At 50.5% G+C, this 16,713-nt stretch overlaps 1 protein-coding gene across 23 annotated transcripts in view; it reads left to right on the top strand.

The window, feature by feature from the left end:
• Positions 1-16,406, top strand: part of MICAL3 (microtubule associated monooxygenase, calponin and LIM domain containing 3) — a 218,928-nt gene extending 202,522 nt beyond the window's left edge. For 16 of the 23 annotated variants that reach the window (XM_072799684.1, XM_072799702.1, XM_072799701.1 and 13 more), the window contains 4 exons: positions 6,149-6,214; positions 8,724-8,823; positions 8,967-9,040; positions 9,125-16,406. In XM_072799684.1, coding sequence (XP_072655785.1) covers positions 6,149-6,214; positions 8,724-8,823; positions 8,967-9,040; positions 9,125-9,309 — 425 coding nt within the window. In that variant the 3' untranslated portion in view covers positions 9,310-16,406. The other 7 variants (XM_072799709.1, XM_072799703.1, XM_072799696.1 and 4 more) reach the window with 3 other exon arrangements.
• The last annotated feature ends 307 nt before the right edge of the window (positions 16,407-16,713 follow it).

Below are 16,713 nucleotides of genomic sequence, written 5' to 3'. Positions count from 1 at the left end.
GTTCTCAGGTGAATGAGATAGAGCTCCAAGCTGTGTCCACATGTTAAGAATTCCATACCCTACCCGGAGGATTGCAGACTCCTGATCCCTGCCCCGAACTTGAACCAGTAACCTGTATTGCTTTGGGAGGTCTTTCACTGGCTCTTGGCTATTTTAAGGCTCCAGGCCTATATTTAAAGTCTATTTTGGGAGCACCTGGGGTGGCTCAGTTGATTTAAGAATCCCACTCTTGATTTCATGATCTCAGGGTCATGAGGTCAAGCCCTACATGGGGCTCTGTGCTGACCCTGGAGCCTGCTTGGAATTCTCCACCTTGCTCTCTGCCCCTCCCTGCTCCTCATGTGCACAACACACTCTCTTTTCAAAAAAAAAAAAAAAAAGGCCTCGTTTTGAGCCACAGAGTATAGAAAATAAAATCTCTTCTCTACATAGTTCAATTTTGTGATTTCAAGACACCATTAGAAGGACACATAATGAACCCCAAACCATAGAGGACCTGTCCCAAAGTGACCTGAGTCCCCTTCCCTTTCCTGCCCCAGGACACTGAGCAGGCAAGCTCTCCCTAACTAGTCCAGACACCACATTTTGTTGCACTAGGACAGATAGACGACTGGAAATCTTTAGATAAAAATAGCCTCTCTTCAAAAGAACTTTCAATTAAAAATATATACCTCATTTCTCATTTTCGAAGACCTCCCCACCTGATTTATATGTCTCAAAGTAAAATTGAAAGAACATGAGTGGTTTAGAAATGTAAGAGAGGACTGAAACATGGTCTTTCATTGTTGCTAGTGAGTTGGGGTAGAGGCACAGGGAAGGGAAACCCACCCCAGGCCTGCTCACTTCCCTCCCTTCCTGTTCTATTGGCTTGCCTCATTTGGATGTTGGTACATTTTGTATTTGTTTGGCCTGAGCATTATTAGCCTTGCTCTGTTTTTGCTTAGGAACTTTAAAATCCTTGAGATTTCTCTGTATTCTAATGTGTGTGTGTGTTTGCACGTGTGTGTATGTGTGTGTTGGATCTCCATTCTTAAATGATTTTTTTCCTTCTCTTTGGGGGGAGGGAGGTTTCATTTATCCCCTAATCCAGAGATTCATTCTACACTGAGTTATAACACGAGGCACATCTTAGCCCTGTCTACCTACGTATGTAGACTGGGCCTGCTAGACCAGAAACCTTCCACCCTGTCATGATGCCTGCTTACCACTCAGCAGCATTGCAAACCAGCCAACTTGATTCCTTCTTAGGGCCAGAATGTTTCTTGTTGCCTCTGGGTGTGGGATTGGGCGCTTCAGCCTTGCAGTGTGAAGGCTGCCTGAAGTCAGGGGCATGGCATTGATCCTGAGGAGTCAGAACAGGCAGCAGAATAAAACATCTGGCCAATCTTCCCTTGCTTCAGGCTACATAACCTGAACAACACAGAAGAGAAAATCAGTGAAAGCCTCATTCCTTAATACGTGAATCACAAAGTTCTCCCAGGCCTGGGCATGTGGCTTTCTGCAAGTTTTATCTGGTAGATTGAGCGTGGGCGTGAAAGGTAATGCCCCTGAGGTTCCTTATGAAAACATGAACAATATTCTGGTAGTATCTGTAAGCATGAATTGTATAAAAAGCTACTGCTGCATTGCTGAGTCAGCTGTCAGCAAATGTAGTGGCATTACAGCCAAAAACAAGTGTGAGAAGTGAGAGCCCCACCCAGGCAAGATGAAGGCTACAGTCTGGCCCACAGAGACAGGCCCAGAGCTACCGTGGCGGGAACATGGAACCATGAAATATGAAAAATAAGGATACCTGTGTCCCATCCATGACACCTTGGCGCTTGTTGTTCAGAAGCCAAAAGGAAGTGAAATCCTTTATGTGGGGTTTTTCATAAATGTAGCTAGAAAGGGAGTAATCTAACCCAATGCTACTCTACAGATTTTTACATGAAATAAGCTACAGTGTCTGAAAAGGGAAGGTGTTGGGCTGCGGGGGTGGGTGGCAATCTTGAGCCTATAAAAGGGTAATATTTCTGTTGAAGTTGGTGAGCTGATTGTTTGGAATTCCATATTCTCCTGTGGAAATGCTGTTACAGGTGGTGGCTCAGCTCTTAAAAAGCCCATTGTCCTCATAATATACCTAGCGCACCGTACTAGTATCTAGTGCACAGTGCTAGGCTATGACATTCTAGGACATAACCATGATTCCGTGGGGGAAATGCAGAGTTCCAGGCTGGTGCCTTTGGAATCTAGGTATCTCCCTAGCCCATTGGCCTAGACCGTCCCCATGGTCTACCAGGTGCTGACTGTAGAAGCTTTAAGCCTACGGCGAGGGCTGTTTTGTCCAACAGCAGGAACCAGGAGCCTGTGCAGTGGGAAGAGATAAGTACCTGGGATGAGGCAGATGCCCACCCAGCTCCAGCCCAGACCTGAACATCGCCTTGATTTTTGTCCAGGAATCCTTGATGCTGGCCCACCAACTTGCTCCTGGACCGGCCCTGGGCCACATGAGAGGCAGGGCCTAGAGTGAGCTATCCAAGCCCGTCAGGGCCAAGCAAGAGTGTGGAGAACACCTCAACCCAGGATTCGGGTCCTGGCTTCACCCTGCGCCCAGGAAGGTCGCTAATCCTCTCGGCCTCTGCAAAGTAATGGGAGGGAGGGATGACATTGCCACCGTCCCAGGTCTACCATTCTGAGTACAGTCTACATGTGACAGCTCTCCTCCCAGCTGCTTCCAGTAGCTGCCATTTGTTAGGTTTGCCCAGAGCCTTTGTTGGCCTTCCAAGAGGGCAAGCCCTCAGTTCGGAATGGGAGAGGAAGATGTGGGCCTTAGTCAGGCTGTGCCACAGGTAGCTACTTGGAGCCTCAGATCCCTCATGTGAGAATAGAGTTGTTACGCCTGTCCAGCCACCTGGTCCCTGAGTAAGGCTCACATGAAATAATACACATGAAAATGCTTTAAAATGGAAGTGCTACTCATGCTTATTACATGCAGCACACACAGCTTCTTTTCGACATTCAGTGGCCCGTCTCAGCTGCCCCCAGTGTCAAGATGAGTAGGCGCTGGAGAACTGCTCATGGTGGTCACATCTCAGAAGGAAGCGCTATGTCAGAGGAAGTTTAGTTTGCTGCGAGGTAGAAGGTGGGCAGGTGAGCTTGCAGCATCCTGAAGGCAGACAGAGCAGTCCAGGGTGAGAGTATAGACCTGCCAGTGAGATACCTCCATCCGGGACCAATTCTGGGTTTGCTCAGAAGTGCTGACTAAAGTCTAGAGGACACAGAAATAGTTTGATAGGCTGTCAATGTGGTGCCCACTGGAAAGACACACAAACCAAACCTATCACCATAGCATTTTAAAATACTCATAATAGGGATCCCTGGGTGGCGCAGTGGTTTATCACCTGCCTTTGGCCCAGGGCGCGATCCTGGAGATCCGGGATCGAATCCCACATCGGGCTCCTGGTGCATGGAGCCTGCCTCTCCCTCTGCCTGTGTCTCTGCCTCTCTCTCTCTCTCTCTCTCTCTCTCTCTCTGTGACTATCATAAATAAATAAATTTTAAAAAAATTTTTTTAATAAAATAAAATAAAATACTCCTAATAAAATTCTTTTTTTTTTTTTAAATACTCCTAATAAAATTCTTAAACTTGTATTTGCCATAAGGTTGATGACATCTTTGCCTTTAGGACTAGTGGACCAAATCATCTATTTCTCATCTCCAAAAAAGGCACAGAAATTACACTCAAAATCACTTCACTACCTCTGTGCTTCCCTTGCATGATCGTTTCAGATTCAAGTCCACATGGAACTCCTTTCATTTGACTGATTTTTTTCCCCTTGATTTATTTTTAAAACAATATTTATCGGGTGTCTTTTCTGATTATAAAAGTAGTATACATTACTAAGATTTTGGAACACAAAGGGATGTCTGGTGAAGAAAGTCATAACCATGCATCCCATCTACTCAACCTAGCACTTCTCAGAGGAGTGACCCATGCCCATTCTGCCTTCTGCCTATAACTGTGACAGTGCCTTCTCTTTTTTTAAACTTTTTTTTTTAGCACTTGCTATATCTGATGTCCCTTTACTGATTTCATTTTCTAATTTCTGTTCTGAATATCCTGCTACCTTGTATTATCTTCTATATTGGAAAGGGTATATGAGGATGTGGTCTACATAAAAGGAACTAAATGTTATATTTTTTGATATCCAGAAAGTAGAAATGCATTTTTAAACATACATGCCAGTACGTGGGCTCAGCTGTATTGGTGGTGTATCATATTGGTATCCCTTATGAATGACCATGGCTACCATTCCATTCTGCACCAGTGTGTCTTTGCATGTAATGTCAGTACCTGGAAGCAACAGAGGTTGTTCATTGACATTGTATTATCTATCCAGGTATTCTGAGCACCAGCATAGAGTCTACATTTGAAACAAAGAAGGTTGAATGTGGATCAGCTCTAAGCAGAGAAAGGAGCCCTACTCCCCTCCTCCAGCTCATCAGCTGGTCCCAGGGACGTCCGTTTAGAAGCTTGGATGTAATCAACATTGCACATGCACGCATGTGCACACTCTCAGACGGGTCTCTGGCTTTAGTTTTGAAGTTTGATCTGATACCAGATTCATTGTGCACAAAAGCACTCTGATGAACGCTAAAGGGTTTAAAAGAAAGGGAAAATGTGGTACCTGCGTTTGCAAAGCAGAAGGGCCCCTCAACCAATAGTTTGTCTATCAGGCCTTCCTGGGGCCAAAAACAGCTATTTCTTAAACCCTGTTCTAATCCTAAAACCGCCTGTGCTCCCTACAGTCCTGAGGCCGCTTCTCTGAGCCTGTGTGTCCTGTGTGTGCCCTGGTGGTTCTGTGATGGTCCCTTGCTGGGCTCCACTCCCTCCCCCTCTCCCTAAGTCACCCCCAGGTCTCCCTAAGTCTTAGACATGTCTCTCTGAACCCTGTCTTCTCTCAGTTACCCCATCCACAACTCTTACCAGCATTGTTACTGTGAGTTTTCAGTATGTCCTGTCAGCTCACCCTTTTTGGTCTTCCAGTCCAAAGTGTGGCAGCCTTCCCCCAGCTGTGCCATGGATCCCTCTGTGGAGATGCAGGGGCAGAAGAAAAGGGGGTGGTTGGTTCCCTGGTACATGGTGGGTAGTGACAGGGACTGGTACAAATCGCCTCTATTTCCCTCAGTTTGCCCCAGCTCAGAACTCCGAGCAATGCTGATGCCGGCCCTGGAAGCCTGTCCCAAGACTAGGTGCTGCCTCTGTAGACTCCGAGGTCTTTCTGTGGGCGCAGCTAATCCAAGGGTTGCGCACCCCTTTTCACCACTTAGACTTACCCCAGGCTACTTTTTTATAGAGCGCGTGCGTCTCTGGTGACATCTTAGAATATTTCACACAGGGATCCCTGGGTGGCTCAGCGGTTTGGCGCCTGCCTTCAGCCCAGGACGTGATCCTGAAGTCCCAGGATCGAGTCCCGCGTCGGGCTCCCGGCATGGAGCCTGCTTCTCCCTCTGCCTGTGTCTGTGCCTCTCTCTGTATGTCTATCATGAATAAATAAATAAAATCTTTAAAAAAAAAATATTTCACACAGGCTTGGTTGGTAACCTGAGGTTGTCACCTGCAAACCTAGGAGCATTGTTGGGCACATATTTAGTGATGGACTGTTCCACGGAGGCAGGCAGACCAGTCCCGGGGGCTTTGGGTATTTTTGAGGAGGGAACCCAATGCCGAAAACCCAAAAGGCCACTGTATGATGATATCCAAATGCTCCCACCCTCGCAGTAGGGAACAGAAGAAGAAGGGGCAGCCCACCCACCCCTAGAGCTGTCCACCATCGCCAGGGAGCACGCGCATTCCTTTTTCGGGCCACATGCCCAGGGCCTGGGTCTGCTCTTATTCAGTTTCCATGCCGAAAAAAAGGACTTAATTCATTTGTAGACTTTGTTTCCCTTGTTTCTGCTTTTCCATTTCTTGTATTTTTTTTCTTTTCCTCCTGTTGTTCCTTTCTCACCTCTTATGCTTTTTGTCCTCTGCTTGTTTTTTATTTCACCTTCTCCCTGTCCCTCTCCACGTCCAAACTCCTCTTCCTCCTCCTCTTCCTCCTCTTCCTTTTTTGTCTCTCTTTGTCTCGTCCTCCTCCTCCTTTTCCTTGTTTGGTCCTTTTTGAAGTTGAGCCCAGTGGCGGGACTCCACGGCGTAGACCTCTCTCCTTCTGCCCTTGCTGTGTCCAGGAAGGTAACGTAAACCGCCCCCCCCCCCCCATCCCCACTGCCTCTCAGGGCTTGTAGCAACACTCATCAAACAGGGACCCGAAACCCAGCTGTTCCTCTCTTTTTCTCTGACACTTGATAGCCTTGCTATAAAATTCCATAAGTATGTGGCAGTTTCTTACAAGGTACAGTATCCCTTTGACTGTCTTGGGGGGGACTGGGGGACATAGGGGAAGCAGATGGTCTCTGGGAACAGGCCTTTGAGGCTGCAGCCGAACATCCTGTGATGCTGTGCCACCATTCATGGTTGGACCTTTCAGACTCCAATCTAGCAGATAGAGGGGCCAGGGACACAGGTGGGGAACCTCCTACTTGTGTGGCAGAGATTTGTATTGGTGGAGTCGAGGAATACTGTCCTTACAAAGACTGGTCTATATAAATGCCCCCAAGTTCTTTTCTAAAAAAAACAAAACAAAACAAAAAAAAACACTAAATGCAAACTTCTCTACCCTGTGTCTTGCTGAGTGTGTGTGTATTTTTTTTTTAAGTTTGTCTGATTTGAAGTCTGTTGTGATAAGATTGTTGTTGAAAAGGCATGTGGGAAAGGGAAAGGGAGTGTGTCATGACTAACCCTTGCTAACCTCTTAACTCTGCTCTTCATGGCGCTCACATGTGACTTTCACCCATCCCGCCATATATCTTTGCTCATCGGCTGTGAACAGTCTCTACCATAGCTCATGAGCAGTGTTCAGATGTCTCCCAGTGGAACTTGTCCTTGCACATGGGAGGTGGGAAGGAGGGAGAGCCTTCCCAGTGCATTCCCAGCTTGCTGCACTGGACAGCTTGCATGCCTCAGGGCTCCATCTTCCATGGCCATGTGGGCTCACTGTGCAGAGATGCTCAGGAAGGAATGCATGGAACTGAGCTATGGGCTGCTTTAAAAGCCAAAGGACCAAGTCTATTGGGTCGGGTAAGGAGAGCTTTTGTCCCCAGACACTCCAGCACTCCCCAGGGGCCGGCTTGGCTGGTCAGGAGGGAGTTGCTATCTTTCAGAGCAGGACTCAGGGACAGGACTTCACCTTAAAAGTGCAGCTGCTTGTGCACTCAGGCACAGTGCATACACTGACCCCTGCTTGTGTGAGTGCATTCACATCTGCCTCTCCAGAGTGTGGCCCCAGTTGAAAGACTAACTGGTGTGGGCCTCCTGCGTGTCAAGCAAACAACACAGCAGAAAGAGAGCTGTCTTTGAACAGTGTGCAAGGAGGTCAGTGGGAAGATAGGAGAACAGTGAATGAGGAGCTTGATAGAGGAGTGTTGTCCCACCTGAGGGTATATTCCAGATGTCTTTGAACAGTGTGCAAGGAGGTCAGGTGGGAAGATAGGAGAATAGTGAGTGAGGAGCTTGATAGAGGAGCGTTGTCCCACCTGACAGTATATTCCAGATGCTTTTGGGTCAGCCAAATGAGTCACAAAAATGGAAGGTACTTTGGAGGATCTCCCAGTCCAGTGCCTCTTAACCTGGGGCCCATGGGTGAACTTCAGGGAGCCCGTGAACACCCTGAAGTCCTATATAAAGTTATTGGATGTGTACACATGTATTTTTCTAAGAAGAGAGTCCCTAGATTTCCTGAGCTTCTCAGAATGGTTTGGAATCCAAAAATATTTCAGACCACTGGTACAGTCTGTCTTCTGCCTATGGCAGGATCCCGCTTTGGCCATGAGCTCCTTCGTGCTCCAGGGAAAAGGAGTGTGTTCTCTCCTTGGGGAGTTTGGTCCCTTGGAAAGTTCTTCCTCTGTCCTTCTGCTCAGTTAAGACCAGCAGGGACAGACTGCCCCCAATGGAGACTTAGTAGCACCAGCCCCAGAAACTGCTGCTGGGCTGGGCCAGAGCAGAGAGCCCTGCCTTACTGAACAGTCTCCAGGGTGTGCTGGTGCCCTCTGCCCTGGGTGAGAAACCTGGTAGCCGGCCTGGGGTGTACTGCAGGTACCACATGGTATTCATCTCCCTGATTGGGATCTAAAGAAATGAGGAGGCCTCCGTACCAGTGGCTCAGAGAGGGGCAGTAGCCCAGGAAAGAGCTGGGTCAGTGAGAATAACTTTAAGGGAAGGCTGACCGCAGTTTATCAGTTTGCATTTGCCGGACTCGAGACTGGTGTTCCCAAACAGTCCTAGTACCTAGCAAGTACCAGACAAATATGAAATGAGTGAAAAAAAGAAAAAAGGAGGGCAAAGCACTTAAAACATAGGAGGAGGAAACCACTGAGTGCGAGAGGCCAGATAGGCCGTGACCAGGTTCCCGGGGGCAGGGGTGCAGGCTGGGCCTGGGAAGGACAGGGGTAGAGTGCAGACTCTGTTAGGCTCGGGGCATGGTGCCCCCTTCCATGGCTGTAGGCAAACTTTGGACCTGGCTTGGGAGTGTTCCGGCAGCATCCTGCTCGGCTCTCTTTGCACATTTGCCCCTGTGTGATGACTCCTGCTGGCCGGGGTAGACAGCAAACACTTTCTGCGCCTGACACATCCTCTCTCTTGGCAGGCATGGGCAAGAAGGATGACCCCAAGCTGATGCAGGAGTGGTTCAAGTTGGTGCAAGAGAAGAATGCCATGGTGCGCTATGAGTCGGAGCTGATGATTTTGTGAGTGGCCTGAAGTCGGGGACCCAGCTGAGGGGGGCCTGCAGCTCAGTGCCTGTCACGGCAGGAGCACAGCTGCTTCCCAATTTAGGGGGTGGGGGACTGCGGTCCTTGAGTCATGTGCTTGTCTTTCTCTCTCCTCCCAGTGCCCGGGAGCTGGAACTGGAGGACCGGCAGAGCCGACTGCAGCAGGAGCTCCGGGAGCGGATGGCGGTGGAAGGTGAGGGGGCGGGCCCGAAGGGTGCCTGGGACAGCTGGGTGCAGGCCTGGCCCCGTAGACCTAATGTGTTCGGCTACTGCACAGATCACCTGAAGACTGAGGAGGAGCTGTCTGAGGAGAAGAAGATCTTGAACGAGATGCTGGAGGTGGTGGAGCAGAGAGATGCCCTCGTGGCCCTGCTTGAGGAGCAGCGACTCCGGGAGAAGGAGGAGGACAAAGACCTGGAGGCTGTCATGCTGTCCAAGGGCTTCAGCCTGAACTGGTCCTGAGCTCTCCCCACACTATGTACGGCTGCTCTGTGGCATCCACCTGACCCAGGCTGGGTTCTCCCCAGCCACCCGGATGAGAGATCTCAGAAAACCTGGCACCTCCTGGGAGTTTATACTGAAATGTCTATGTGCCTCTTGAACAGTGGGTCAAGTGTCTGTGCTGTGGGGAACCCCAGGTGAAGATGATGATCTGAGGTGGCGCGGCCTCTTTGGAAGAGGCCCACCCTGACTTCCTGCTCCAGAGAGAAAGGGGAATATGGAGCATCTGACATGTGATGTGGGAAGAAAGGAAACCTGCACGTTCCCTGCGGACACGTGGACATGCGGTGACTGTGCTCCTCCTTCCACAGGAGGAGAGAAGACAAGGAAGCTGCTCCCTCTCCGTCAGAACCACAGCCACTGGAGCACCCCTCCACAGAGCAGAAGGGGCAGCTGTCTTCACGCCTCTGGAAGCATTTATCCCGGGGAGGTGAGATGTGAGTCGAGACCTGGGAGAGGGACAGTGGCCCGAAGGTCAGTGCCTGCCCCAGCATCGCAGGGGGAGCTGAGAGTGGGCTGGCTCCTGAATTCATTATGCCAGCATGCAGGGCCCAATAGGGGTCTGCTCCCCACCCCCTGCACCACACACTGGACCCCTAGTGGCCAAACGCCCCAGGCCTCTCACTGGCCATGACCCGAGGCCTTTGGATCGCTGCATTCTGCTTCTAATTCACAACAATTCTGACACTGGAAAATACTGACTTTGGGGGACATAATGAGGCCCTACATTTCAAGCCCCCAGTTGACAGACAGGCATGACTGTTCAGCGCTTCACGTTGGGGCAGAAGATTATCTTTTCCCTTGACGTTTTTCCTGTGTTTGCACATTGAAAGGAAGCTGTCAGCCTGGCAAGATGTTCAGCCGCTTCGGACCCTTTATGTCAATTAACTTATTTTTTTAATACTTGAAGTAACTTCGTTTTTATATCTTTATTAGAGACACTGATCTCTTGGCACGTGGTGTTAGAGTGATGGAGGCGTCGACCACATCCTCCCACACAGTCCCATCCTGTACTGACTGAATGCCGGTCCATCCATCTATTTATTAGCCATCTTCATTGTGCTGCTGCCCCCGTTGGCATCAGGGAGCAGCTGAGACCCTCACATGGGTTCTCAGTCCTCGCTCTTCTGCCCGTACCTGTTCCCTGCGCCCGGCCCCTCGTCCTTCACCAGTTCACTCTCACTGTAGCACCAGACTCTTGTGTCTGTCTGCACCGTCCATTTGCTGAGGGTACATTTCAGCACCGTGTGAGGCCAGGCCAGAGGGCACAGGTGCCACCCGCCTCTCCCTTGAACCCTGGCTCGCAGAACCCTTTCTTTTCCCCCTCTCTCTGTTTCAGTGCCAGGCTTTCACCTCCTGCAGCACATTTATTAGAGGTAAGCGTTTTTCCAGGCTGGCGGCGTTTGCTGGGACCTTGTAATCCATCTGGCTGGTGAGAACGCCCCCAGCCCAGCTTCAGACCCAAGAAGGTAGAGACGCACATGTTACAGCAAGGATTAGAATTCAGGTTGGTCCCGCACAGTTGGCCCCACCCCGAACCTCCTCTGCACCCAGATTTCTTGGGGAGGCAGGGGACCTCGAGCACTCTATGACTAGTTCCTTGAGCCAAACTGCTCATTTCCTCTAGTTCAGCCAGAGGCTGACATTGTACGGCCTACAGAGTCACAGTCTGAGAAGATCTGGTGGGCCAGGGCTTATCCATGCACAGAACTGACACACAGTCAGCCCGGGGAGGGTTCCTGTCAGTGCCAGGCCAACCCAGAAGGGCCCTCTGGCAGACTTCCGGTGGAGAGGGGCCAGTGTAGGGCGGACAGAGGCCTGGCAAGCTCTTCAAGGTGGCCTGGGTCCACTGTCCATGCTGACGTGGGGCTTCCATGGGCGCCCACACCACCCCTTAGCTTGAACATTCATTCTTATTACAAAGGAGCAAAGAACTTGTCTTACTCTTCACTTTGTCCAAAGCTGCCGTCTCTCTCCTGTGGAAGCCCAAGAGGTGTGCCTTGAGCTCTGACTTCACTTCCTGTTTTCTGATCAGGCAGACAGTCCATGTTTACTCTCTTTCTTAAAAAGGCAAGAAGAGGGTATTCTGGATGCTCTCTTTAAACATCAGCCCTCCAGTAAATTTGGACTTGAGACAGGCTCATTGCCTGTGTGGCCTTGCCCCTAACCCTCTTGAAGGCTACTTGAATCCACCGTAGCTAGGAATGCCCCAGGAGACCGCCTCCATCCCTCACAGCTCCTGCTGACCCTGGAACAAGGAAGCCCCGCCCGAAGTGGCGGGTAGGGGATATGGCTGCACTGGTCCGCTGTGCGCAGCCTGAGGAGGCAGGAGCAGCACACAGACTATCCGCCCTTGCTGCTGGCCAGTACCAGTCGGCCTTCAGCCACCCCTGCATCCTCGCAAAGCACACACTGCTGCCTGCAGTTATTAGAAAGGAGACTGAAGACCCTGCAGAGAAGCTTCCAGAATCCACAGGCCTCCAACATGTTCCCAGTTCTCCACTCTTCATGGTGTTAGGACTTCAGGCTGTAACAACAGTGCATCTTTCTGTTAAAGCTCTCATTTTATGACCACTAGTTTGCAGTTGATTTGAGTACCCTGGTGACATGCTGCATGAAGTGTTTTCCAGCTCTGGAAATGCGTGCTGCTCCAGGAGAGTTTTCTCCCCGAGATTTAAGTCCCCTTGAAGGCAGGGGACACAGGACATGAAGTGCCAGAGCTTGAGTGAGCCTAGATAACAGGGATGGTACGGCAGGCAACCAGTTCAGCCTCACCAGTGGGAAGGCAGCAGGCACCCCCAGTCCTGAGTCTCAGGGGCTCCCTGCCCAGGAGGTCTGGGCCTTTTGCCCCAGAAACCATCTTCCAATTGCTTTTGACCAGCAATGATAGACTATTCTTTATCCTTTCAAAAGAGAAAAGATTTTTTTAGTGGGGCAGAAAGGAGAGTTCAAAGAAAAAAATTTGAAAGGAGGTAATAACTGAGCTGCACAGGGGAATGGGCCATTTTCTGTGCAATAAAAGTTTTTCAAAGAAATACAGAGTGTATTTCTTAAGTCATTTTACCAGACTTGTCCATGAGGCGAGATGCACTTCCACATTCCAGCACCTGCCATTTCCAGGTAGATGGTGTCCACGCAAATCATTTATGCTTCTGGCATATATGTGGGTGTGTGCACAAGCTTATTTAAAGAACACAACTTTTTTTTTTTTTTTTTTAATTTGTGCTTTATTTTTTTTTTTCTTTTTTAAAGTCCTTCTTATTATCCTAGTTCAGCCATCAACTGCTGTCACTGGAGAAAATGCCTAAAACCACTTAGCATGATAGCAGCTTATTCTTCAAAACCAAGCCTCGATGCCCTCTTGAAGAGAAGCGGCATGTCCTCTGAAAGAGAGGTTCTTCAAATCCAAGTGAGCCTGTGGTCCTGGTAGCCTTCTGTGCCTGCAGCCCTCTGCCCTTTGACCTGCAAGCCCAGTGGCCAGGGTCTGCAGCCTCCAGGCCCAAATCACTGAGCTGTGTCAGTTTCCACAAGGACATTCAGCATAGGGTTTTGGAGAGATGATATCACCTTATTTTGAACTGGATCGTCCCCAAGAGATTGAAGGGAATAATCCTGGCCAGCTCTTCTCTCTTTGCTATAAGAAACCTCTTTGGCTTGTGTCCAAATGGAGACATATTCCAGCTCTTTCCTTCTCCCATGGTGTGATGATTTGTCACCGCCCTCAGAACTAATCCCAAGGGCACAGTGCTTCCCTCCAGTGCAGTAAGGGCAGCAGGGAGAGAAACAATGGCACTGGATGGGTGGAGGTGGGTCGTGCCCAGCCAACAGGTCACTGCCACGGAAGCTGGTTCCCAGAGCCTTGAAAGGCTTATTGCCACCTACCCCCAGAAAGAAGAAAGGGGCCTCTCTGACACAGAGATGGACATCTTAGGTAAAATATACATATAACTAGCTTGAGGGAATGTTCTTTGGCAATGGTGCATGCCTGCTGGGAAGGATGAGTTGGTAGTCACCTGTGCTGGTCTCAGCCACCTTTTGTTCTTCAAGGGGGGCTTGCTGGGATTTGAGCTGGATAAAAGCAGGATTTGGCCACAATTCACAGCAGCCCCAGGCAGTAGGAAATGCGGATTGCTGTTTTTAGGCAGGTAACCAGGAAGGTAGACTGCCCAAGCCCCCATGTAAGCACCACCTCAGGAGCACATACCCCCTTCCTTCCAAGAAACTACCTTGTCTTACAGCTCTGACATCCCTTCTGAACCCTAAAATCTTCCTGGTCTCTTCGTAGGGGTCAGAGTGAAAAATGGTAAGCAGAGAATGTGCTGTTTTACTTTACATGAGCTGGCCAGCCTGGCCCACTCACGGAGACGCCCTCATCTTGTATTACCTGCTCAGGAGATCACCCTTCCGACAATGCTCAGTGAAGAGGGTATGAAGCCATCATCTCAGGTGGATTATTCCCACACAGAAATGTCAGCCCAGGGGCCAGAGCAGGGCCTCATGCACTAAACCATGGAGCCTGCTAGGCAGGGTTCCCGGGGTCATAAAAGCCTTTCACGGACACTCCCAATGGACCACCTGTTGCTGCTGAACTTCACCGGGTAACTTCTGGTGAGAGCCCCATGACTGTGTCCCCTGCCCTGAGGTCATCTTGTAGGAGGGGCAGAAACGGGGAAGCCACAATCCTGGTTCCTGTGGGTAGGTCCTGTGTGCCAGCCACCTCTTAGCAGCCACCTGCTACCAAGACAAATGTGGAAGAGGAGACAGCATCCCATGATGCATGCACATTTGTGCACTTGGGCACACACACACACAAGCATCTTCCATTCATAGCGTGGCCTTTCTGAAGCAGAATGGACTTCTAGCTAGCTCTAAAGTAGGCTGAACCTAAGAGGGCCCAACTGCGTGGCAGTCGAGGCTCCAGGCCAAGGCAGGATCCGAGTTGAGGATCTTGTGCCAATGAACAGCCTGGTGTGTGGAAGACTACAGTTGGATGGAATGGTCTCCAAAGTAGGCAGATAGACCAGCCCCCCGGATCCAGGACAGGGGTCATCTGGAGTGCCCAATGCAAGTGTGGGGCTGCCTCCTGCAACCCATGAAATGAGAATGAAGCTGCAGGTGTCCATGTCCACACGTGCGAGAGTGGGAAGGGAAGGGAGTCGGACGTTCAGGCATGAAGCTCATCCCTGCTCTTCCCTGACTTTGGAGGAAGCCTTAAGCAAATCACTTACTTAGTCTGTGCATTAACCAACCCACAGGATTGTGGGGGGGCAGGATGTCCAAGGGTTTGAGATTCTGAATCAGGGCCTTTGTAGATGGACAGACATCCTTCATGATGGTAACTAATGTTCACCTTGAAGAAACCTGGGGAGGACTGAGGGAAGCCGGTCCCAGCACCTTTAAGGGCTGGCTGCCAGCTACCTAGGTTCATCGCACATCTATCTGGTGAGCCAGCGGAGTTGTGCATTTATTTTTAATTACTTAAAATGCTGGGCTGAATCTTGTTTCCTCTCAGGAACTTAACTTACTCAACACAGGTTGCTGTAGATAGGCAATGTGCCCAGAACCTCAGATGGGTGGCTGCTGGGTGCTTGCCTGAGGCCAGGTGATGCTGAGCTTGAGTCAGCACTCAGTGCCTTACTGGGAACAAACCAGCACCCTCAGCTCAAGAGAACAGCCCCATCTTTTCCCTCCTGCCCCATTCCACAGCCACCAGCCACCTTCATCTTAAGGCAGCTCCAGCACACCCGCTCTCCCAACAGTGGCTCCCAGCATATGCCCTGGGTCTCTGGGCCTCCAGAGTCATTATCAGGGATATGGGATTCGTGCAAGTGAAAGCTAGTATGTATCAGTGTTACGATGCTGATCAAGAGCCAGAAGAGGGATCCCTGGGTGGCGCAGCAGTTTGGCACCTGCCTTTGGCCCAGGGCGCGATCCTGGAGACCCGGGATCGAATCCCACGTCGGGCTCCCGGTGCCTGGAGCCTGCTTCTCCCTCTGCCTGTGTCTCTGCCTGTCTCTCTCTCTGTGACTATCATAAATAAATAAAAATTAAAAAAAAAAAGAGCCAGAAGAGCAAGGGTTCACTTAACACCCGAGACAACTGGGACACCAAAGTGACAGGAAAGCATGAGTTTTTCTGGGTAGAGAAGCCCGGATGAATACCCAGGGTAAGGCAATGAGGCCTTCAGGCTGTCTCCCCAAGAGTTCAGATGCCAGGTCTTTCCTGTGGGCAGGAAAAAAAAAAAGGAAGCATCTGACAGCCAACAACCCCTTCCCCAGATGCATTTTATTTAACATTTTTTAAGAATGCTTTTAAGGACTTAAGTACCATTTTAAGATGCAACCAGGGCCGGACTTACTTGGTACCAGCCTTCATATTGGGACAATACTGTTTCTGGCCCTAGTCATTAATGTTTTAGGTCTCCATCACATTGTTCTCAAAGCCACCTATAACAGTCTAGGCGGGGAGGCAGGAGGGGCTGGCACGGAGGGTCGTGCCTGAGGCTGGAAGGTGCTGGCCCTGGGTCAGCACCTGGTGCCTTATACCAGTTTGGGAACAAACCAACACAAGTCGGGAGGACACCCTGCTCTTTTCCCTGCTGCCTCATGTACAGCCCAGGGGGTCAGAGCTGGTAGAGAGGCAGTGACCCCAGAGTGTCTCTTCTGAATAAATCACCCCAATGTGGCCTTGGACCCTGTTCCTGGAAGATGCAGAGAGCAGCCCCGGGACCCTGCCAAGTTCTCCTGGGTGAAGATAGAATTGGAAGAAGCATCAAGAAAAGACAAATTTTCCGAGACGCTGTGCCTGAGGAGAGTGGGTAGAGGGATGTGGCCACTGCCGACCGCAGGGACGGACATGGAAATGTAACACGGGCTCACGCCTGTGTGTGGGAAGAGCCCCGCCCGCCCTGTCGATGAATGTCGTGTCATTAGTGGAAAGGAAAGAGGGAAACAGATAGTGACTTTCCTTCGGCGTGGGTGTGGTGGTGCACATTACCCTCCGGCTGTTTGCACCCTCCTGTGGCCAACAACCAAAATAAAGCCAGTCGTTATTTTGTTCTTCTGTGTGGAAGATGATCATTTCTCCCCTCAAGCAAATTCACACCCTCACAGGGGCTGGGATGTGCCCATGAAACCAAGGGCTCCGGGGACGCGTTCTCTCCCTGCGGGGCCAGGACACTGCCCACCCAGCCCGGCCCGTGGCAGGGCCTGTGTCCACAAGGGTGGGTGAGCCATGGTGCTGCTTGTTGCAGCCGACCCCCCGCCCTGCTCCAAGCTTTCCCCCTGCCCCCCACAGCTTTGTTTGGATGGGAAAAGAACCCAGCTAGGAGAATATTCCTGCCTGTTCCCCTTTATATTACTGTGT

The sequence above is a fragment of the Canis lupus genome, chromosome 25 (genome assembly GCF_048164855.1).
Source record: "Canis lupus baileyi chromosome 25, mCanLup2.hap1, whole genome shotgun sequence".
Taxonomy (NCBI): Eukaryota; Metazoa; Chordata; class Mammalia; order Carnivora; family Canidae; genus Canis; species Canis lupus.
Note: the sequence above shows the minus strand (reverse complement) of the source record. Positions and strands in the feature narration are given on the sequence as shown.